The sequence below is a fragment of the Pezoporus flaviventris genome, unplaced genomic scaffold (genome assembly GCF_033815535.1).
Source record: "Pezoporus flaviventris isolate CSIRO_AGI_PZ_B2104156 unplaced genomic scaffold, CSIRO_AGI_Pfla_v1 ptg000015l, whole genome shotgun sequence".
NCBI classification, from domain to species: domain Eukaryota; kingdom Metazoa; phylum Chordata; class Aves; order Psittaciformes; family Psittacidae; genus Pezoporus; species Pezoporus flaviventris.
The window spans coordinates 7,280,935-7,306,184 of NW_026892563.1; the positions used below are offsets into that span (position 1 = coordinate 7,280,935).

At 39.9% G+C, this 25,250-nt stretch overlaps 1 protein-coding gene across 24 annotated transcripts in view; it reads right to left on the reverse strand.

The window, feature by feature from the left end:
* The window catches only part of DMD (dystrophin), a 1,205,254-nt gene that overhangs the window by 31,711 nt on the left and 1,148,293 nt on the right, over positions 1-25,250 (reverse strand). For 20 of the 24 annotated variants that reach the window (XM_061453343.1, XM_061453346.1, XM_061453349.1 and 17 more), the window contains 6 exons: positions 22,040-22,125; positions 19,490-19,647; positions 10,400-10,566; positions 8,192-8,303; positions 2,994-3,130; positions 2,169-2,207 (listed from right to left, as the gene is read on the reverse strand). In XM_061453343.1, coding sequence (XP_061309327.1) covers positions 2,169-2,207; positions 2,994-3,130; positions 8,192-8,303; positions 10,400-10,566; positions 19,490-19,647; positions 22,040-22,125 — 699 coding nt within the window. The remainder of the gene's footprint in view (positions 1-2,168; positions 2,208-2,993; positions 3,131-8,191; positions 8,304-10,399; positions 10,567-19,489; positions 19,648-22,039; positions 22,126-25,250) is intronic. The other 4 variants (XM_061453344.1, XM_061453339.1, XM_061453359.1 and 1 more) reach the window with 1 other exon arrangement.

Consider the following 25,250-nt stretch of genomic DNA (forward strand, 5'->3'; position numbering starts at 1 on the left):
GTTCAAGCTGGGCTCTGAAGAACAGCTCAGGGAATTCCAGTCAAGTAGCAATCGAGTGGCAAATGCTACCTTGTGCAATTCCCTGCACCCTGGAGACCCAGCTGGCAAGACAAGGGCACTTTTCTTGCCCTTTAAGTTCAGCATTTCAGTTGATGCTTCTTGAAAGCAAAGAATCAAGTACACTGTATTTGGTCCACTGGCAGCCCACAGCCCAAGTAAAATGACAGAGATTCTCACAAAAGGTGTAAGCTGTCCCTTTCACGGCTGCAAGCAAAATACCTGCGCAAAATACCAGATAATAAGCAGTCAGAATTACTGACTTCTAACAAAAATATATACATATGCATTTATAAACACTTTCATGTTGATGTCAGGATAGCACTACCATTGCTGAACACCGCCAGGTATGCTCTTCTCAAGTATTTTGAAGATTACCAGAAGACTGGCATGAAATCACTAGAAAAAGGCAAGATTTTAGAAACATGGGAAAAGTACAATGATAACTAGAATAAGAGGTTCGGCAGCTGAAGCTGGAATCAGCCCTGTAACTGAGAAACATCTTTAAACACGTGGAGCTCAGTAACTTGTGTCGTAAGCCCCATGGTCTAGCATCAAGGAAAGGAAAAAAGTCAGCAGAACAAAATGAAGAGCAATTCTTCCAAGCCACTATTCATTTCTTAATTTTCTGTGTTCTTGTCAGACCAGACAAAAGAATTGTGCTTAGGAAGATACCTGAGTTGGCCTGATAAAAGGTGCAACCTCTCAAACAAACACCGTTTCGCAGTATCTGTGAAGTTTTCTTAAGTATTACATGCAAGTTGAACTCCCTGCAGTACACCACACCAAATCTTTGGTAAGAAGCTGTCAGTTTAGGCATAACCTATGGTGTTAATACTGGAAGTAACTAGAATTAAGTATGTTGTAGCAGCTTAATTACATGTTGTATCAGTCCATATTATCCAGGCTTTCTTTAAATGTTACTTTTAACTTTGCAATTGTTCTAAGGGGTAAGAAATCTAGATCCACAGTTGAGTATATAGAATGCTGCAATCGTCCCCAGATGCATTTATAAATGAAATTGCATCCTGAAGTTCAAAGCCCCTCTATTTCAGTCTGTCTCCAGCCTTTTGGCCTCTTCTGCGGGTGAATCCTCAACAATATAAGGATTTCAGTACTAGAAGTGTTTGGGTGCTTAGATTTCCTACAGGTAGAGCACTTCACTTGACTTCCCAATGGTTTGTGCTCCAAACAAAAATTATAAATCAATATTCCAACATATACATTTCACTATTGTTTATTCTACCAAAAATTCCATAAAGGTGCAAGCCGTATACATTTCACCATATAGAAATATATAAAACTCTTATTTACTAGTTTCTCATTAGTTATCAATATGTGAATTAAAAATAAACCTTATTTAACATTATTCTAAAACCATCCATGTAACATTAGTAGTAGCAAATGCCACAATAGTAAATATATATATATGTATCTCTTTAGTTTATGCTAAGGGTATTACTACAATAGTAAGACAATGCACGTGCAGGAATGGTGCAAGAATGAAAATCCACTTCATAGGTGAATAAAACCTGCTTTTTTTACTTCTGAGAAAATACAGTAAATGTTTCCCAATTCCAACCTGCCTTCACAAATATTACTGTATCTATAAAACTGTAATAAAATACCCAGTGAGATTTGGATTAATTAGGGCACATGAGTGTGCACAGTTGCACATAAAACCAAATTACAGCTTTTGCCACAAAACAATGTCGTTCCTGAAACTGAATAGAATCCATCAAGTTCAATTTCTATCTTTCAAAAAGCATTTAGTATACATTCAGAGGGATCAACACTTATTCAGAAACACAAGCTTTTAAATGGCAAACATAAGCATTAGTAGGACTGCGCCAAAATCCCTGTTAATTCGATGAAAATACACACTCCAGAAAGAGGATACAGTACACAATCCATGATTGCTGAGAATTCCTGGATTTATCCCATTCTACTCATTTGGGATCAAACCATTCCTTCAGAGAGTGCACCAAAGAAAATAATCATAAAGAAAGAAGGAAATGAATTTATGTAAAACTAAAGAAACAAACAAAACAAAGTGAGGGAACGCAGCAGCAGTAGCAGCAGCAGCAGCACACTTCAGCAAAAGTACTCACGCAGAATCTACTGGCCAGAAGTTGATCAGAGTAACAGGACTGCAAGACAAAAAATGAGGAGGTGAAGAGAGAGGCAGAAGAAACTCAGCAGCAAAATAACTACAGAAAGGTTTTGGGGAAAAAAAAAAAATCACAACAACTGAAAACCAGAAATCCAGCAGATCAACATGAGTGAATGTGAAGAGCAACCAATCAAAAAGTGAGGAAAAAAATAAACCTAAAATAAAAAAAAAAAGAAAGAGAAAGAGCGAGAACAAGCTGCATGCAATTGCCATTAAACAACTTACTTAACTTGTAAAAAAAACCAAAGGGAACTGGGTTAACTCATTGATTTCTCCATGTGCATCATTATTGCTTTTTTTATTTTTTTTCCCCATAAAGACATCAAAGCATTTAATAAGACTGAATTTATAGGGTGAGAAAAGAAGAAATCAGCTGGGAATCTTGCAAACACAGTAGCCTCATTAAAAAAAAAGTAAAACCATGGAAAGACACCCATTTGGAAGAAAATAAAAAAATAATGAAGAGATCATTAGTCTCCAAATTGCCGTATCAAACTTAGAAGTTTATAAGGCTGTCAGTAAGACAGTAAGTATTTTTCTTTTACTAACTGAAGCTGTAGCTCCTGTATAAAGACAGGTGAAAACAGACAAAGTCAATGGCAATTGGAATCCCAGCTTGTGCTTTCCTGCCAGCCAAGGTTAACAGCAATGAAAGACAGAAAGAGGCTTTATGCATTTAGGAAGTGAAGGGATTTGGCACCAGCTGGGAAGCTCAAAGAGCATATCAAATGAACTGCTATTTAGACGCTTCAGAGCTACTCACGTTTCCATGTTGTCTCCCTCCAAGACAGTTTGCACAGGCAGGTAGCCCATTCGTGGGTGCTTTGCAAAATATCTTTTTGTTCGAAATTTGTTTTTTAGTACCTTGGCAAAGTCACGGACGTCTTCTCCTGAAGTTGTCTGAAAGCCACAAATCACATTGAAATCATCTTTCATGAGGCTGTTAGGGTTTTTTGGTTGCCTCTTCCTTTACTGGGTCACTTGGAAGATCTGTGGCCACACCAAGCAGAGCTGCCAAGAGCTTGATCTCCAGAACTGCAAATTTTATTTACTTGTCATTGTCACCTCACAATGTACTACACAGTGACATCACTAGTGGGGAGGAAGGAAGAAAAACGGGAGCTCCAAAACTCTCTGACAGGCTCACACCTCACCTCTGGTGATCTCAAGAGGACAAGCAATAATTAGAAAAGAACCTGTCATCTCCTTATCTGGCTCAGGAGACTCTCTGCCTGCTTTTTGTTCAGGACTAAAATGACTCTAACAGAGGACACGCAGCCAGTCAGTGCGTCCAGCCTGCACAGGGAGGATACACAGCCAGTGATCCAGCTGCTTCACTGGCTGGATCCTTACCCTTACCACATGCTTGTCATCTACATCTCAAGGACTTGTCAGTCTACAAAAGTCAGACCTCTTCTTTTGGAGTGCTTTCTTTCCAGTTTCCCTTCTCAGCCTCCTCTGTCATTAATATTTTGATCAAAGAGAAACAAAAAGCAGGTGCAAGCTGCTGAAAGCTCTTAGATCAGTTATTTCGTCCTGTGCTTGTTTAATCTGAAGCTAGCAGGCAGTTAAAATCAATACCCTGAGATGAGTATAAGCTGGATAAAGTATTCTACTCCCTTGCCTGCAGTGGGCTTTCCTTGGTACTGTAGAGACCAGCAGAGGAGTGCAAAGTGGAATTAGTTTCCCAAAGATCAGAATGAGCCAGAAAGAATTCAAGAGACGTCTGGTGGGAAGATGCAAGACTTCATGTGAGTCTGATTCAGAGTTGGGCGATATTCTGAAGAATTTTAATGGAAGACTTCAGTTACTTTAGTCAGGCTGCACTCCCTTCTCCACACCTCACTGAGACATTCGACCTTGAAATACTGCTCTTCTACAGTAAATTAAGTTCATCCTGACCCACATAATGATATTGCTTCTTCAGTGTATCTAATTTAAAGGAAATAAATGAGGTAAAAGTTAATCTTTCTGACATTTTTTAATGAGTTCTACACCTTCTCTTTAGAGAGGAAAGAGGTGCTGGAACATATCAGTCATGCCAACCTTCTCTGAGCTGCTGAAACACAGTTGTATATATTTGTAATGATTGCCTTGGTAGAAAAAGTAAGGATGCCCTGAAAAATAATCTGCAAAAAGACTGAAAAGCATCAACAGAAAGGACAAATATTATCCCTGTACTGACAATACCTACAAGCTTCATGTAAAGCTGGAAAGAATTTGGTTCTCTTTCCAGTCAGTTGGTCTAGTAGGAAAATTTGGTGTAAGCAATGACTGCCAGAGAAGTGACACAGCAGACCATACAAGCCAATGCAGCAGCATCTGTATTTTCAAGAAACTGAGATAATGCTTGATAATATTAAGTATCACTTCCTCAATACATCAGAAGACAGACATTGTAGGGAAGGGGGGGATTAGGCATGTCCAGACCATCCAGAGGACTCTGGAAAGGGGATTTACTCAGGTGGCCTCGCATGACCCACCAGGAGGGGATTCCCTCTGCCAAATGCCATCTGCAAGGCCTGCTAGGATTGCTTCTAACCAGGTCAGCATCAGGAGAGCACAAACAGCACATCAGCTGGGAACAGAGGGAATCTTTTAATATTTAGTGTTGGTATAAATGGATTAAGCACAGCTTTCTGTAGTTTGTTCACCTGTGTCATTTATAGCCATTTATTCCTGCCTTATTTTCCATGTTGTGAACACTTTCCATTGCATTTGACTATAATTTGGATTAAGCGTTTTCAGGTATAATTAACAATAAAACATTTTGCACTTCAGCCTTTTAAGGCTGTTATTCCCCCTTGCTCCCATGAACTTCTGCATGACCAACGCATAGTAAAATTGTGTGTTTGCACAGAAACATCCCAATCTAGCTGGCAGCGTAAGAATCCCAAGAAGAAAATACGTCTTCTAGTGACAACAAGAAGCACCAAGCACCTCTCATATGATCCAAATGCCAGTTAAAAATGTTCAAGGAGCACAAGGCAAAGAAAATGTGATTATTATGTGGACAAGTTGGTAAACTGAGGCTATTTTCAGCCAGACTTTCTGATTTATACCACAGATATTTTATTACACGATTTTCAGAGTAAAATCATTCAAACCAAAATTCTCAGCAGAACTGGTTATGAGCAAGAAACGGTAGACTTGCAGCATCCCAGTTCTTTTAAGTCAAAACAATATATAAGCAGCTGGGTAGAGCATATTCCAAAACTATTCTAAAACTGGAACTATTTCTTAGAAATGATTCTTATTCACATAGGAACCACTGTCTGACTCTATCCAGCCTTATTTAAGAAAGTACCTTGCCAAGCCCTCAGCCTGGACAGCCTGACTGCAAACAGTAGCTGTTGACAGGTATGTCGGTTTGACATGCTTCCTTCTAACAAGGTGGTTGACGTGTCACTGTCTATTAAACCCAAACAGAAAAATGATGCTACATTTAAATCCCAGTCTAGAAGTTGCCTTCTATGCTTTATCTTAAACCTCTTTCAAAAGAAAAAAAAAAAAAGTCATCTATCTTTGAACAATAAAATTGACCTGTATTGCTTCCAGGAATAATTGTTGCAATTTTCCTGCCTAAATCAAAACTAGGCAACTGCCTGGCCCTTAATTCTGCCTCAACTTTTTGCACAAGAGGAAAGGCTATAACATTGCTCAGATGTTTAGCATGAGCTCTCAAATCTCCCCTGAGCAGAATTAAAGTGCTCCAAAATCTCCTGGAAGTAAGAAGGAAGGTGAGTAAAAATATCAAAACACTTCATTGTGAACATCTAGCTATTGCAAAGATAGAGAAGGCATCTCATGTCTTCTGTCTACCAAAATACATTTTAAGGTCAGAGATCTGTCTGGAGGAAGAGGAAAAAGTGCTCTACCACCTGCAAACCCCTCTTCATTCATTTAGAACACAACTGCATACTAGACATGATAGCTTCAGTGGATGTCTTCTTGTTTAGTCACATAGGACTTGGGTTTACTTTTTTAATAGCAACAACACAAAAAATGGTCAGGGCTTGCTGTGTGCCACAATCACTTTTTCCTTTGTCTTTTTTACCCAGTTAATCCTCCTCTAATTCAACTGGCTGCCAGTGCAGCCAGGCACAGCGCATTAGCACGGGCTGCTGGAGTTCAGGATTCACAAAAAAATGTACGGGCTGTGAATGGTTCTTTATACTGATCCGGCAATCTGAATATGGCTGCAGGTTTTCTGCTTGCCACCGTGTTTACCTATTAGTAATCTGTTTTTCCAGGGAGAACAAAAACCTGCTGGACCTTGTGTTGCAACGACTTGCTGCTGGCTGTGGGAGTGTCTCACAATCCTTTTTCCTTTCTCTCTCTTCAAAACACATCTTATGAATAGGGTAAGAAAATAATAGCAAGAAGTTGGTTTGTGCATTCTCTGCACCATTCACAAATCTCCCATGTTACTTATTAGCAAGAATGAGGGTGGCAAACTGCAAAACAAAACTGTAGCCAATCCATCAAGGAGGTATTCAGCTGCAGCTGGAAGGAATGCTCTAAAAAGGTCGGTCGCTCGCTTGCTGGCTCTGTATACAACGCTGATCATGAGATTCTGCTCTAGGAATGCCTGTGATGGAGGAGTCTGTTCAAACCTGCCCAGGCAGTGCCAGCATTTCCCTCTGACGTGTGCAGCAGTTCAGGCAAATCGCCCTTTCCAGTAGCCTCAACCCCTGGGGGGTGATGCTGAAAAGCAGCCGCCAGTGAACACTGACAAACAGCTAGCAAATTCACAGTAGTTGCCCTTGCAGTGATTCAGATTAAATACTGCCATTTAAATGCTACAGTAAAAGTTCATAGGTAATGTAAATAAATACACTGGGTTTGCTTTACTGCAGTATTTTATGGGAATAATTTTTTTTTCTCCCTTTCCTAAGTTTCTAAGAAAAGCTGAGAGTTTTTACTTCATTTTGGCCATGCCTTTCTGTTTGGATGAAGACATAAAGACCATTCATAAAATTTTACGAAGCTAGACTTTAAAATAGTTTTGATGCTTTATTTTCACCATATATATTTGACCAGCAGATGAAGGTATGAGACTAGGGTCCATCCCATCACACCAGCAAATGACAACCAGAGAGCACACTCTTCAATACCACCATGAACAATAGCAAAGGCAGCAAAAAGCTCAGTTGTGCTGCATCATGGAAGAACAACATGAGAGATCCTCTAATTTATGCCCCTCTGTGCTGGTGGGGCCAAGAGCGGCCCAAACCAAAAAAGCAGGTTTTTTACACTGAAAGAGTAAAATGGAATTTCCTTTCCAGCTTTCTGGTAAGAAAGAAATGTTTACGCAAAAATGCTCCTTTTGAAAGCTGTGAAACAAGGCTGAAGACCCTCACCACACCATCAATGCAGCACATCTGCATTGTGTGTGAAATCAGCTTCCAGTCTTCAGTAATGAAATCTAACTTGCTATTCTTGAGAACTTCCCTGGTATTTTATATCATCAAATGATTATACAGTACCAAGGTACCACTATGTAGTAGAGAACTCAAAAACGCAATCACAGTATTGCAGGGAAAAAAGTGAAGTGGCAATTTGCTGAGGAAAGGAAGAAAAATCTCACACTGATATGGAGAAAACATTGTGACCTAAGATACGAACAAGCATTTGCACAAATCACAGGCTTCCTGCAGGATCCATAAAGTGAACTTTGGCACTGAACATGGAACAAGTCATTAGCACACAATAATACATTACAACACAGCATTGTACAAACAATGAACTTCAATTTACTTCAAACCGCTGAAGTATCCTTTACCAAGCATCAGAAATTACTGGCATATACAATATATAAAAAGGGATTTAATCAGAGAGGGGGAGATGGAGAGGGAAAAGAAAAGCCACCCAAATGCTCCATTACCTTACACACACGAAATGAAGTTTTTCCTTTCTACATAAGAAGGAGCAGTAAGTGTCAGTAAAACAGCTACTTACTGGTGTGCAGTACTCCACCATGGGGTAGTGCATTTTATGACCTTTTGCCACACGGCCAGAGAAGAAGCAACTTTGGCAGATGTCATAGTTAAAGTGCTTTAAACTTCTGTACCTAAAAGAGGAGCAAAAAATTCACGGCTTCAGAGATTTGTATGTGAACACTTCATATCAGCTTGTCAAGTTTTCTCTGTTAGTAAATTCTCTTTCCCGAGATGTCACACAGTGTGCAATGCTTGGCAATGCCCCTCTGCTACCAAGGGACCAGTATTGCTGCCTTAGATGTTTATCAAAGATCTGAATCTTCAAAAACAGTTTTAACACTGGGCAACACTGAAAAAGTTTTACACACTCACTCTTAAAAGAGGAGAGACACCACCATGCTTTTTGTTTCTGTAACGCCAATTTTAGTTCTTTGGCTCTTCAGCATGATTCCTAACACAGAAAATCTGAAGAAGTAAAATTCAAGTAAGTAATGCTCTTCTCAGGAAGTCACTCCAACAAACTCCTAACTGCTGCATACAAGGCAGGAATTTGTGACTTTCCTATCACCTCTAACAAAACAATTTTCCTGTATGGCATTCCATCCATGCAAAACTCTGAGCGCCCTTTTGGGCCATTATTTAACCTCATCAGCTCTGTGAGGTAGCTAACTGCTGTATCTGCTATGCTGAAGTGCCTGAAAGAGCTAGAGGCATAAGGGTTGTCTTGTTCCAAATACGCGAAGCAGTTCAGTCACAATGACCTCAAAAGAACGTTGTTTTACATGTACTGAGACACACAGTATTAGCTTTCTAAAAGCCTTCCAATACAGTATCTTTTTGTCAAGTGTGTACACAGGGTTTCAGTGGCTTGCAAAGCCAGAAAAAAAAATCTGAGACAGACAGATTCTACTATCATGATAATAGATTTGTTATATAAATTTAAGAGACAGATGAGATCAGTCAAGTAAAATTAGATGAAAACACAGAGATCCAGTGTCTACTTCCCGAGTTCTCGACGCTCACTACAGACTATCCATTCACTTGCTATCCTTTGATTTTCCAAGCGCTGCATTTTTCAATTCCACCTACTGGTCTTTGGCTGTTTATATAAAACTGTGTAAGTAATTCAGTAGTTCATAAACTATATCTGGGAATGGGAAAATTAGCCTTTGTGAATGTGTTGAACTGCTCACTTCTCATCCCTACCTCTTCCTCAGTAATACTTATCATTTCCCAGTTAAGATATTCAAGAGGAATAAGAGCAAGAAGAGAATAATTTAGGTGATCAGAGAAACAGCCTCCCTGAAGAGACCTGGGATTCAAATCAAAGAAATACCTCCATTTTTTCCCGTTTCCCACTGCCCATGAAATTGCATACTAGAAAGAACTGCCCCATTACATGCATAAAAGCAACATTCATACTCTCACATTTAAAGCAAAATGATGGCTTTTCTATTGTGATACTGCTTGCTCCTGTTGTCTATCTGGGTTTTAGAAACAAAATTACAGCAAGTTCTTTGTAAACAACACAATACCATAGAAGGACAAATGACAACGGTAAAAGACGACCTATCATAAAAATGACAGAAACCATACAAAGCAGCTATTGCGAAGCAAAGTGATAAAACAAGTCTAGGCATAATTGAAAGTGAGTATTTACTTAGCCGTTAAGTGGATTCTCAACAGGCATACCAACACAGCCATTTTACAACACAGTGACTTATTCATTGCCATAGTAACCATAGTGTCGATCCAGATGTTTAAATAGACCAGTAACATTTCCCCCACTCCAGGTTAATGTTCTACCAACAACATTCTTTCTCTGAGAAACACACACGTAGCTTTACAGTCTGTGATTTTTCAAGGCATTTCCCTGCCCCTGATAGAAAGCAATTTGTTAGGATCCGGTTCAGAAAATGTAACTGCATATATGGGACACTGAATGTAAAGCAAATAGTTCTAGTTGTGCAATCCACCAATACTTTAGTTGAAGCACGGAAAGACTGGGACACAGAGAGTGCCATATCATAACTGACAGATGACTTGTCCTCATCAACTCTTGCATCACTGTACTCAGTCTAGGTGTTACTCTCCCTCATGGCCCATCACAATTATTTTTTCCTTGAACAAAATGCATAAAATCAAGCACTTGATTTGTCTGGAAACAAGCAGAGCTCTGGACCTACTATGCAGCTGTACACATGGCAGAAAGGGAGCGAGTTTGTACCTGAATCCAATAATTGGGCACTCCTTGCAGATGTTACACTTCGCTTGGTGTTTGGCAGTCTCAGCAGCAGCCACCCTGTGCAAGACGGGCAGCCACACCATAGACTGTGGTTCCAGCCTCATCCAGTCCAGGAAAAGGGCTGCTTCGATCTCTGGTTTGTTGTTGGCCTGCAACACAAGGGGAGAAAGACAGAGGATGAGCACAAGTGATTTAACTACTACCAGCTAAGTAACAGTTCAAGCTGTTTGCTTCCTGCCTACTCCATTATCTGTCCAGCTTTTCACCCAATCCAGCCATTTGTAAATAAAATAAAAATAATCTCCAGGATCCTGCCTTCAAGCCAAGAACTGAAACTACTACAAACGTTTCAAATCTCTAATTCCCTCTTACAATAGACATCACTACCATACACTCTGTCACAGAGAAAATCATTCACTTAGAGCATCACCTTTCATACCTGATCTCGTGTTTCCTGTCTCTCTGATCCAAACCCCCATAGCACTGCTTCTCACCTATTTTAGACACAGTTTGTGTTATCCAAGCACTAAAAACTCCATGTCTTTTGATCAAAATTCCTTTCTCCTTAAAATCATTATCACACCATTCTTCAAAACACAGACATAAGGAAATCATTCAAATCCTTTCTCAAGCCTGCTGCTGAACATGTGAACTCTGCCTCCTTAAATGACTCAAAATTCACTCTTCACACCACATCATCTCTAAATTTCTTGTCACTGCCTAAAAACACAACACAGTCTTGTCCCACAGAATACAAATGATTTAGCCTTATATTCTACTCCTTTCCACTTTCACCTCTTTGCGAACAGCAAAGAGTCTATGAACGCTTCCTGGCAGCCCCATTCCTCTGCTGCCTTCCTACCACATCCTAACCAGTGATTATTTCAGGTATCCGTTTGATGGTAACTTTGAGGCAGCTCAATCAGAGCTCAATCCCACTGCAACGGGCACCATGCACACACGGAAAACTGATGTATCAGCCCTCCCTGGCAGCACATACACTATGGAAAAACAAACAGCAAAGGGACAACAAACACAAGGCAAAGGGGGATAACAGTGATCTATCTGGACAGGTAGAGGTCAGGCTAGCCACTGCAAAGAACAGTGCAGAATAAAGGCAAAGAACATTCAAAGGGGTTTTAAGGAAAACAGTGACGTGACAGTCAGTGTTTATGGGGAATGGACCTCCAGTGTGCAGGATGGTAAGAAGCCAGCATAAAAGTGGTTATCTGAGAAATGTACCTCCAGTGTGCAGGATGGTAAGAAGCCAGCATAAAAGTGGTTATCTGAGAACCTGGGAGCTGGTTTCAACACTGAAAGAGAGTTGATGGATCAGGTGAAAACAGTTAAGGGAAGGACAGGAGGGAGGAGCACAGGTCTTCACAGGGAACAGCCCAAGTGATGAAGCAGGATAGCAACCTGCTCCATTTCTCCAAACCACCACTTGTGCTAATTCAAATTCCCTGAGACATTTCCTTCCATTCTACCCAACAGAAACAGCATATTTATGGGCTGAATATATTTAAATCCTCTGTTGCTCTTTTCTTTGGACTTTCAAACACAGCCCTCAGTGGGCCAGTCTTTTGTATTTCAAACTTCACAAGGCAGTCTGTCTTCCTTTGTGGTTCCAAACCTATTTGAAGCATTTAAATAAATAATAAGCATTAATGTATCATGTACATGGACCAAGATGAAGAGGGGATTGAGTACTGGAGTTTTTTACAGTTAGTCTCAGCTGCTTTTCCAGTTTCTCAAGAAATCTGAGTGTAGTATGGCACAGCTAAAACTTTATTAAGCTAAAAACGCTAGCACTAATTTGAAGGGAAAATACCACAACAAGGAGAGAGCACTATAAGGAAAACCCATTAGGTGTGTGTGGGGTTGTTTGTTGCTATTGGGTTTGTGGGTTTTGCTTGTTTGTTTTTAAAGCTAACACTGTTTATAATCTTGACAAACATATTAACTGATCAATACTTGGAGACTGAGAAAAATGCAGTCTCCAAGACAGAACCCCTGGCCACAAGAAAGATGTGGAAAAAACCCTAAACAAACCAACAAGGGACTATCTCCTGAATAATGCATTGTATTAAAATGGACCTTTAATGCAATGCATTAAATGCTGCTGTAATACTTTGGTTAATTAGAAACAAAGAGATTTTTCTGGTCAAGGCTTTCTTCTTGAAATACAAGTTTGGGAAACCATCTACAGACTCCTATCACTGCATTTAAGAACCACATATAAGGATTTTTAATATAGTCATATGAATCCTTTTTGGATGTTTGGGGCAAAACCATCAAACCACCAAACCACAACATATCTACAGTTAATCCTGACAAAGTCCCTCATGATTTAACTACAGGTCTTATATGAAATAGAATAACCTTTTTAGCTTTGCTTTGTTTTCCACACACTGCAATATTTCTAAAGGCTTCTGCATTAAATCCTGCTTCTCTGTTTTTTCATGATGCTACAGAATTTAGGAACCCCTTCCAAAGAAAAAGGGAGAAAATCAAAAGTACAATAAAGTCCAGCCAACACTGGCAACAGGAATTGTTTGGAACACCAGATACCACGTTCTGCTGCAGGACATCAGTGGATTCAACAAAATTAAATCTAGAGCTCTCGTAAAAGAAAGGCGTATTTATAAAAATGATCATCTAGATGTCTGTCCTTCAGCTAGCAGCCAGGGCAGTACAGGGGCTGGGGAGAGATTTTCTGGGGCTCACTCAGTGAGCCAGGAACTACACTGGCAAAACATTACACTTTCTACACAGAGGTCCTCTAAGCCTCCAAAAAAATTTGAGGATCTCTTTAATATGCCATTTCTAATAAAGAACCATGAAGAGTACAGAAATGCTGCAGTGCAAGCTGCAGTCAGAATAAGAATGAGCTGCTCAAAGCGCTGCTCTCCCCTTGTAGCTGCTTTAAATTTGCAAGGGAAATGCTGCAGAGTGAAAGACTTTCTGTAACATCCAAAGATCTATTTTAATTTTGCAGTCACCACCGACTGCCAGCAGCCCCAATAGCTGCGTACCCAGAGCTCCACGGGGCTGGCTGTACAAAACCCGTGCTCAGAGAGATTAGGTGCATTAAAATGTATCAGAACTGGTTCCGAATTATATTACATGAAGATTTAAAGCCACGTGAAGGAAAGCTGGTCAGGGTCAGATGGCATAGGATAGACAGTTCTTGAATGTTCCCTGAGCTGCTCTTGCGATTTTGTTAATAATCTCTAAATCCGGTAAAGGCAGCAGCTGAAGATTTTGCATAAGGGGAAAAGTCTGAATTCATACAGTTTGTATCTGAACCAACAAGATTAAGCTGTAAAGAATATTAATGGTTCTTCTCTTGAACACATTTCTGTGCAACTCGTGATTTTTATGGTAATAACTGAGTGAATCATAAAGTAGAATTCATAAAGCCCTTTCCAGATTACAAGTAACAATTTGTTATGGGAGACATTCAAATTCATTATGTTCCAGACATCTGTTTTTCAGTATTTATTCTGCAGAAACAATGGGGGAATAGGAAGTCGGGTTGTGCTAGCATCTTCATGCAATACTTGGCAGTTGAAACCTTCGGGGCTTTTTTCCCCCTGTCTTATTCCAGCTAGTAGTTTAAAAAAAATATCCTGTGCTATATTAACTTTATCTATCCATAATATAAAATATGCTCCAAAATAGAGTCATGGTTTGATATGAACAATGTGACGTATTTTTTGGCAAAATCAGACAATATAGCAGAAATGTCTGATAACGTTTTTTGATGAGCTATATTCTGTTTACATGCAGTGTAGGAGATTAACTGGAAATAGATTAACATTGTTAGTTTAATGGCATTTTTCATTTGGGATGGAAAGCTTTATGTTAGTTTAGGTAAATATTATCTTGGACAAACAAAACTGAGGAACTGGATTCTTATGACTTGTTAAAGTTTAAAGATGCAGAGCAGGCCATGAACAGCAGTCCTGTCCCCCTGGAGGCAGAACAAACCCTGTTCAACCTTGTCATCCACTCTTGCATTACACTTGATTGCATTGACTCCTCCAGTCAATGCTTTAGCAATGTGGAAAAGAGTAATAAGATAAAAAAAAACATGAACCCAGAAGTGAATTAGTGTACAGCTTTATATCATCCACACTTGAAAAACAGCATCTTCCTGCTCCCCATCCCTAAACCACTTTAAAATGGCTCTCCAAAGCAGTTCACTTGGGGATCTCTTCAAGCGTGCCTCCCCCAAAGTCAGGCATGGGTTCTCAAACCCTTGCTGAAACAAACCCCAAATTGCTGGTTTATGACATTCTGGTGAATGCTCCATCCCTGGCGGTGTTCAAGGCCAGGTTGGACAGAGCTTTGGGTGTGAGGTGTCCCTGCCCATGGCAGGGGGGTTGGAACTAGATGATCTTAAGGTCCTTTCCAACCCTAACTATTCTAGGATTCTATGACATTAACAGCATAGCAGCTTGAGGAAGGATTTGCTAGTTCCTTAGGCCAGTTCTCCCGTATCAGCCAAAGGAGAAGAATTATCCTATAAATAGAAAAAAGAGCTGCCTGGATCTCCCAAAAAAGATCGAGTCCCTCAAGAGTAACGTTGCATTTGTACATTATTTTCATATAGACCTCTATATAACTGTATGTAGGTATTTGTACACAGTATTAACTGATTAAAAAAAAAACAAAACCCCAGCGACAACAACAACAACCCCCCCCCCCAAAAACACACCCTTCACAAAACGACCACCCAATCAATTCAAATCACAGCATTTATGGCTAAAGTCACTATCAGGGTCCTGGCCCAGAATTTGCCATACCCAAACTCCACCTTAAAGGACTAACAAGCTCCTATTTTGGCTTTTATTTGCCTGAGTAAACACACTGGATTTGGACACATTTATGTGGTTGTTAACAACAGGCTGATCTTGCCGTATCATTGAACAAGTATAAACCTAGAATTTAAGACTACAAAACAGAATATCAAAATACTTTCCTCTGTTAAAGTGAAAATGAAACAAGGTTTAAAATACAAACTTGAATTAACTGTACTCATTTCATTACTCCTTACCTTTATCTGTACTAGCTTGTCACATCAAGCACACCCTTGCAGGAAAGCATACTTAAAGTAGTTTATACCCAAGAACCAAATATCTAAGAGTTTACTGAGAAACAGCAAGAGACATTTTCATCTCAGCTGCATTCTGTTTTCACATCACATTTCTTAAAAGCCCTAGTGTCACAGTAACTCATGCAAGGCAGTGATGTGAATTCCTAAGTCCTATTTACAGTATACAAGGAAAGCATATTAATAATTTCCCACTGTGGTTAAAACACAGTGTGCGTGTCCTTCAGTCCATATCAATTCCCTATCCTGTTTATTTAAAAAAAAAAAGAGTACCTGTCACAGAACTAAAAGGAAAGTGCTTTCACACTGCAGTAATACTGCATTCACACAATTTTTCATGGATCTATAGATTGCTTTGATGCAGTCTGAGCCCAGGCAGAACTACATAGTCTTGAAATGGTCCTTAGATAAAGCTCTTTTCTCTGGTGTAAAAATATTTTTTCTTTAAATCTCAATGCACAAATTAGATCCCCCTACCCCACATAGCAAAGATGAGTCCCATAATGCACTTCTCCCAACAATTACTATCAGCACCTTCCCATATATGAAGGAAACTATGGAGAGTAAGAGTTGGTGCTGGGAGGGGATGAAAAGCACCAGGACAACAGCAGCATCCTGGGGTAAGTGGACCCAGAGTGCAGGCAGGAGTGGGCAGCAGGGAAGCTGCTCCCAACAGCTGGCCTGGGAAGCCCCTCCTCCTCAACCCTCATTCCCAAGGACTCCCACTTCAGACTGAAAAGCAGGAGATTTCCCCTGTTATTGCAGGGAATGATAAACATCCCTTTTTCTCCTTCTGTTGTGCAGGCAGACAAGGCCGTTGCCAGGGCACCTAACCTAAGGGGGCTGGGAGAGCCATTTCTGAAGCACACATTTGTTGCAGACTCTGACATGACCGCAACTTATTGCTGGCCTGTCATCACCAGAAAGGAAAAAAAACCCAAACAAACCCTAAAGAAAAAGCACTCCTCACTGTGGGAGTACAAAGAAAGACTTAATTTAGTTCCACACAGTCATGTAAACTATGGATCCTCACAGTACTTTTAATAATTGAATTATCTCACTCCCCTAAAAGGAGGCCACTGGGAGCCTTGTGCAACCCTCCTTGGCTACCCAGCTCCTCCAGCTGCTCTGTTTCCCAGGCTGCTCCCTGCTCTCCCCCAGCACCTCTGTGCTGCCCCCCAGGCCCTGCACCCTTAGGCCCCCCATGCACCGCCATCCTACACCCAAAGAAAGTCTCTGTGCCTGTCTTCTGGAAAGGTCTTGCTTCTTCCCACATCTCCAATCTTGGCTGCTCCTTTCTTTTGTGCCTCCTCCCGCCCACCCTTCTGCTTCCTTCATCACTGTTATTCCTACTACTGCTCTTACCAGTGTTCCCAAAGGGTGCCTGTTATTTTTCTGCTCCTAGTTCCTTCTATCTCCACTCCATGAAGGTTCTCCCCATGTTGTTCCTCTCCCTAGGGCTCCCTCCCATATATTTTTGTATTCCCCCTCTGTCGTGGTTTAAACCCTGTCGTCAAGTTAGCCACGCAGTCCACTCCCCACCTCCACCCCACCCTTTCCCCCCCTTCTCCTGCTCCCGGAGGGATGGGGAGGAGAATGGAAAGAATGTAACTCCCACAGGTTGAGATAAGAACAGTTTAGTAACTAAGGTGTAATACAAACCGCTGCTGCTACCACCAATAATAATAATGATAAGGGAAATAACAAGGGAAGAGGATACGATACCACCCGCCAACTGATAATACCCAGCCCAACCAAGCACCGACTGATACCTAGACCAACCCCACAGTGAACTAGCCCTTCCAGGTAACTCCCAGTTACATCCTGGGCATGATGTACTGTGGTATGGAATACCTCTTTGTCTAATTTGGGGCAGGTGTCCTGTCTCTGCTTCCTCCTGGCTTCCCCTCCTCCCTAGCAGAGCATGAGACTCACAAAGTCCTTGGTCAGACTACACATTTGAGCAGTAACTAAAAACATCGGTGTTCCCAGGCCGAAAGCCAAAAACATAGCGCTGCACCAGCTACTAGGAAGGAGAAAAAATGACTGCTACTGCTGAACCCAGGACACCCTCCTCAGCTGAGCCTCTCCCCACTTGCTGGTCTTCCTGGAAGACTGTCTGTTCTGCCACAACCCAGGTCAGAAATCACCCTCCACTCTGCAAGTTAAAATGAGAAGAAAAAAGAATGCAATTTCTCTTATTGCAAATAAGAAGAAAACCTACTTTTCAGTGCAGGTAAGAGAAGGAAACCTCAGGTTTTTCTACCTTCTGATTTATGAACGTGTCAAAGGTTGTGTCCAGCTTGTTTGGGCTGTTGCTAGAAATGCCAGCAGCTGGAAGCGGTATGGTACTCAGTTCAGTGGCATGTCTTCATTTGTAATGACAATGTTGCAAACTCACTGTATTCAAATAAACATTTATTCCAAGGTTGTCTTCCTACTTTATAAAAACTGGTTTTATGCCCCCCACCACAATGAATTTTATTGTTTTCTTCCTTGTATAAACACACACAATTGCAGCCCCCTTTCCAAAAACCCATGGGTTTGTTAGATTCCAAGGTCACTTTCGTCAGGTTTTCAACAATGTTCCCAGTACTGTTGCCATTCACCTGGGGAAATGATAGGATTCGAGCAGTCCTAATTTCTAAGGAAGGTCATTTGAACAAATGAGCTTTTGACCATGGATTTGCTGCAGCATCATTTTGTGTTCGTGTCACCTGAAAGCTCAACGTGAAACTTGAAGCTTAAAAGCCACAGCAGGGTCTAACGCAACTATCAACATTACTACACAGAATTTATCAGCATGGGTTATATGGCCCTATACAACATCAGTTTGGAAATGGCATCAAATACATATTAGAATTATAAAAGATCAAGACATGAATGATGGAAATGGGAAAATGTGAACCCTGTTGAATTAATCTGTTGAAAATTTAAAAAATACAGCAAATGTCCCCTCACAACTGATGTTTGTAGCGATTTTAGAATTAGATTCTTTTCGTAGTCACTGTGCAAGAAGACTACTTTCAAGCATTAATATTCATTGAAAAAAAAACTTGCTGTGTTTTGCTTACTACAGAACTGAAACCACTACATAATGAAACTTGAGCAGCAGGCAAAAAAGCAAACAACTCCCCCGCCCCCAACCAAACAAAAAATCCCCCAGGGACAGTTAGGTAATGGGATTTCTTCCATTGTTATGCAGAAGATGCATTGAGAGTTAATCACAGACTATACATTACCTCCCCTCCTCTACCTTTTCATTAAGCAGCTGCCTTCATCTTGCGCATTCTGCTGGCGGTTAGGATAAGGATGAATAATTCCCTAACTCTCTTCCTTCCCAGATTAAATAATTCACAAGTTTGAAAAAGAGCCTCCAGTTTGCTGTGTGTTCCTCAACAGACAGGACAAGAATTCTCTCAATAATCCTTAAAGAAAATGGGCATTATCCATTCAAGCAGTGGAAGGAGCTCATTGAGCACTCCTAGTCCCTGGACAGCACTGCAGGCAATTGCTCCTTTCCTATGCTCCCCTGAGCACCTGGCTGTCACTGGTATGTATATGCCCCAAATTTAGATTAACCATTGCTGTTCACCTACACAACAGCAATAAATGGTGATCTACTGCTGGAAACAGAAACTTGTAAAACCAGAAGCTGCTGTAACAAAGACTTAAACTCTTTGCAAGGTTCAGCTACAATATAAAACATGATGACAACTATTTGCTGTCTGGATAACAGCATAATCTGGGCTTCTTCTACCACAGCCAGAGAAACAGGCTAATTCAAATAAATCTTATCAAAGGAACAGTTTAATAGACCAATGAACACTACCATGAAACAGCCCTCGGTACCCTAATCTGTCTTCCAGATTTTCAGCTCTCTTCAGAACAGACAGGCTACTTTGACATGAAATACAAATCAGAAAATTAACAGCAAGGAAGCACAAACTTACAAACTGGAAGCAGCTTCTGACACTCGGCTCGATATTGCTGCCCCCGAAAGAGGCCACTTCCCCCAGCTGCCGAGGAATCTGAATGGAGTCGTGCAGCAGGAGCCCCAGTCGGCGCTGGTCACAGAAGCCAGTGGAGCTTGCCACTTGCTTGAACAGGTCTGGAGGAAGGAAAAGGACACCAGAGCTAAGTAAGGCATTGCTACAGGGATATGGCAAATAGCATGCATCATGTCAAAGGCTTGCAAGTGTGCTCAACAGCCTTGGTGGACATAAACATAAGCATGGCTTAAGTTTGGCTCCTTCTCTTTCCATAAACACTGTTTTTTTTTTCTGTGAAATATGCAGTCTAGTGATAGCTTTTAATAGCAATATTGGCTTGTACTGGGGAGAGAGGCCATTCTAACACAGCACCTGTGGCTAACAGGTGTGTTCTCGAACACAGCTAACTAAACAGCAGGATCTTTGAGCCACAACAACACAAATGTTTTAAAAACATTGTTTAATTATAAAATAATCTCATACAGCAGACAGTACATTTTCAAGTCTTAGCAATCAACACACAACTCAAGAGAATCCATTTCTCTTTCAGACAAGTTGAACTGAAAAACAAGAACTCCATGATTTCAATATACTGTGATCTTTTAATCCAAGAGTATTTCTAAAATGAAAGAAAAGCATTACAGTATGACAGAACCTGCCGTCCACTGAGAATGTTACTATCATATTAAGTTTTCACTTCCAAAGTGAAATGTCATTTGAAGCTATGACTTGTTACTGCATCATTCTAAAAAAAATCCTTATAGGACAGAATTATTATCCCTTTGTAAGCTCAATTTAATTTGGTGGGAATTAGTTATACTACATATACATTGAGGAGGTTTTAGAGTTCATAAGAAGAAAAATCAGGTTTGCCTTGACTGAAATATTTATTTGGTAATCTCCCTGTTGACAATATATGACCTGAATAAATTCTTCTTACTTTTTAGAGCTGCCTTAGTATTTTATCTGACACCAGGGATACAATTACAAAGGTGCTTCATCACTACTCGAGGTAACTTTCCTAGTGCTGCTTTGACACCTGTTCTCTTCCGAAGGAATAAAGGAATGGATAGAGAAAGGATTGTTTTTTAATTACATGAACTTCACTCTTGACTAGTCTATTTTTATAATAAATAATTTGGGGATAGATCTTTCCATCACCTCTGCAAGCCTGAAGTTGGTTGTGCTCCAGAATAACTAACTCTGCTCAGCTGCACAAATGAGAAAAAAACTCTAAAAGGTGCAACTCATCACATACTTGCAGCAATACTAATAGCAACTGCAGCACAACTTCAACATGGATGGTGAAGCCAGACCACAGCCTGGTAGAGACAATTTCTTCCTCTCCCACAAACTATACAGCTTTCAATTTCCCCATCATTAAAACATTTCTACAACCTTAAAAAGAGGGGTTATGGTTTTCCCTTACAACTTTTGATAATCCTCAATGAAATATCATTCTGAAAAATATTCATCCTGAGTGATTTTCTTAAAAGATTTTCTGAATACTTTTCACAACACACACATGAAACATCCCGACATCTAAACTGTGATATTTATAGTGTTTGCCCCAAAATCTGATCCAATTACACAGTCTCCATTGTTGGAACTGCCTGTTTTCTCCTTAGCACTCTTCAACTTCCATTAGTAGAATAAAATAACAATTGATGAAGAATTGCTATGGTATTGGGTCAAATCCTAAAGGCTGTTTCGTTTAAAATGCATGAATGATACCACTTAATTTAGCTAGAAGGTTACTCTTGAGAACTACTCTTAACCAGTAGTTCTTTCCCAGATCCTAGCCTCAATAATGAACTGATGCATTAGTAAGATAAAAGTGAAACTTCAAGTGGAATTTTTTCAAGTATTTCAAGATTTGGCCTATTAAAATATGCAAAACTTGCATACCTTTAATATATATTTAAAAGTAGCAACTATATTTAAACACAATGTACATCATAAGAACCTGGCTATGCTGTGGAAAGCATTTTTTAAAGTTAACACATTTTAAAATGGAGTAATGCAAGATATCCTGCAGACATGCATTTTTATGTATGAAGGTGTGCTAAACTTGTGTTGCCAAAGAGGAGTTCTCATACCCCAGGGAGTGTGCAATGCAGTCCACACATTAGCATGCAGTGAGAAAATATTTTTGTGCTGTTAAAAAATTAGATTTAAAAATAATGTTTATTTCATCTTTATCACATCTGTTTTTCTTTTTTTGTGCGTTTTATAATGTACATAATATATTAGTACAGTGTGGTACATGCATATAATTCCTAAATAAATCTATTAGGGTGCATGCTCACATGCATACTGTTAGGGATATGATCAGAAAGTCTGGGGTCCTCTGTGCTAAACTACCTAAAACCACGTCTGAACCAGTAACTGGAAAGTACAAGGTGGAGCAAATTAACATCTGTATGCTACTTAAATGTTTATGCAATAAATAGGAGGAATAAAACTAGAATATAAACATAAAGTAAACCCAAAAGAATCATGTTGACTTACATCTGTATTTATCTTCCAGGTGTGCTTTGCAAAGGGATACAACACCGGTTTTGAAAGATAAGACACGGATCCTTCCTGTTCGGCCCCTAATGAGAAACAAACGTTGGCTGATAACATGATCCATTCATCCCATAATTTGTTTAATATAGCAAAGTTCATTGCAGTACCATAGGCATCATAAACAACATCCCCCACTGAATCATGTTGCACAACACATGCTGGTTGGTTATTAGGCAAATCAGAAACAAAGTATAAAATATGATTGTGGCTTCACAGATATAGCTGAATTTGATTGTGCTGTTTTATCAGTTCAACCAGAAACAGTCTGGTTTGGAAAGAATTACCTCTTTTTTTTACTACAAAGTAAGAGTAGAGAGTCTTTACCCAACACTTATTTGAACAGGCTTCTGATGAGCTATTCTCAGAGGAGCTGAGGTCCCTGTCAGAACAGCTAATCATCCCTTTTGCCAAAGACAATATAGCTCCATTTTCATTTGACATGAGATGCAGAAGTTGTTTTTAGAAAGTCTTTGCTTACTGTCTGTCAGCTCTGCCCTGACTTGTTTGAGAAGGCAAGAGTGAGCTAAGCATGAAAGAGCAGTATCTGCCAGCAATGCGCAGCAGCAGAGGCACTTGTAAGACGTTCAGGAAGCTTGCCTAGAAATCACAGGAAGGCAGGTGGGCCGTGCAGCTACGCTGTTAACAATATGGCATGGTTTCTGAGCTCCTCCTCGCAGCACTCAGACCTGTCCTACACAGTGCCAAGGGGCTGCTATGCCCCACATCAGCTCCCATGCTGCTTCCGGTCAGCCTTCCCCTCATTCCTGCCTTGTAACATGCCTGTGTCATTACTTTCACTTTTTAATGCTACTGTAAGAAAAGCATCCTCTGCACTGCAGGCGGCACGATGACAGACCTTCACATCTTCTCTCAGTCATCTGGTTTACCTCCAGATGCTGGCTTCCCCCAAAACTTTTATTCCTGTTAGCATTTCAAATAGATAAAGTATTGCAAAAAAAGACATACACAACAACACACAGAACAGAGGAAGCTAATGCCTAAAACTGACATTTTTGAAGCAGGCCTTACAACAGTTTTGAAGCATCACCAGTAAGAACACCATGAGGAATAAAATAAATCATGTACAGATGTGCCATAGTCGTGCATCAGGCTGCACTGCTCAGCAAAGATGCATGTGGTCTTTTTAATCCTATGAAACTGTTGTAGGAGCCAGTGGTGCCCATTTACTCACACACCTCCTCTGCAAACCCTATGAAAAGTGTAGACTAACTGGTAGACAAAGCTGAACTTAGAATTTGCAGCCTTTTACTAAAGAATCTTGCATTTTTCATCATGAACAAGCATTTGTTGTTTACCTATGCTTTTCACATTCCACTCCTCTTACTCCTCTCTTTCAAATCTTTCCCAAATTAATTATCATCTGTGACCTGAGAAAGTACTCCTGATGAATACCAGGCTCATGCAAATTATACAAGAGAAGAATGTAGAATGATGATTTCTCTGCAAGGTGTATTAAATTGAAACCTGCATGAATCATGAGTTGTTAGGTTCACTCTCCTCTCCTTCTAAGTCAAACCAATAATTTAACATGCTACTGCAAATAAACATGAGTGACTGATCAGTTAAAACAAATCTGAAATGTGCAAGATTCACAGAGCTGTGCCTATAACTAGATCAGTCATTGACTGTGAATTTGATTAATATCTTTACAAACGACAGTTTTCAATTATAAGAAAAGTAAAGATCCAGTATATTTAATTAAATGTCTCCAGTACTGCTATGCACTTCAGTTGATCTCTGCCTATTAAGTTTACAATGAAAATGAAACACATGTAACCCCAAGGTCACCCCTCTTCCCAGAGTAATTCAAACCTGAATTTTGGCAAAATAGCTTCAAGCTTCCTCACACATAAAACACTTCTCTGTAAACCTCTCTGTTTCATTGCATCCTGCAATATGCAGCTCCTGAGCATACCTAGGGAGCTGCCTGGAGGCAGTTAATTATAAATTCTAATGTGGTACCTCCAGCACAGTGCAATATAAAGAAAACTAGATTGGACATGGCAAATCTAAACCAGATGGTCCATCTTAGGAGTGGCTTGTGGAACAACCTTTAGTTCCCTCTTTGCCCCTAATGTGGCTGATCTGGATTAACATCCCTAGCACACCTTCATTTTTTTGCTGAGTGTCTTTTTTATATGTTGTTTATGGTTGTTGGTAATTCAGAAGTGGATCAGAGCTCTGGGAAAGTCAAAGCAGACAAAAGAAGTAAAACTTAACTCTTAAATGAATATAGCTACATCCCTTACTACCAGTACGCTACACAAAAATATAATGTAATATTGGTAATCCCATACAGGATATTGCAGCTGCTGCAGAGGATGCTATAAGCAACCGACTTATCAGAGGTGATCCTGTAGGGAGAGACTGTAAAAATCTGTACTTTTTGCAGGTGATCATCGAAGCTTCAGTGCTGTGATACAGGGTGGTGGATGGAAGAACAATGTTAAGGCACTTCAGTGTGGTTCAAAATGCCAACGCAAATACAGTAATTGTTCCATGTCCCTCCATTTCTATATGGAATGTTTATTCTGCCACAGTAATGAGCATGTCTGGCTGAAATTGCTAATAAGAACCTTAAAAACTTCCACTGACATATTTTTTTCACTAACTTCAACAAAACAAAAAATAATGGCTTATCCTAAAATTAGTTTACAAATCTGTGTTGGAATTTAACTATGTATTATGAGCAACTTCATTAACCCACTGAATAGGAATACCTGTAAACTTTCTTAGAGGAAATTTACTCTGTTGTATTTACATTTACAGGTACACTTTCTAAAATTAATTTTACATGACATTTTTCTCAAATCTCCTGACTGCTAATGGTTGTAAGAAGATTAGATTAGGGATGAGCCTCTTCCATCTTTTAACAAGAATTATAGATTGAAAACTATAGAAAATAGACAGCTCTGAATAGGTTTAACATCCAGAAGTACAGACACATGCAAGAGTCTATATGATGGTGTTTCTCTTGAATTCTCTTTTATTTATCTAAGTAAATTAAAAAGCCATGCAAAGCTATGACATACTGAGGACATGCAGTCCAAGTAATGCTCTGAACACAGAAATCTGCTTTAATTCTGGCTCTCTCATTCCTTATCTTAATAAATCTAGGATTATAAGCCTA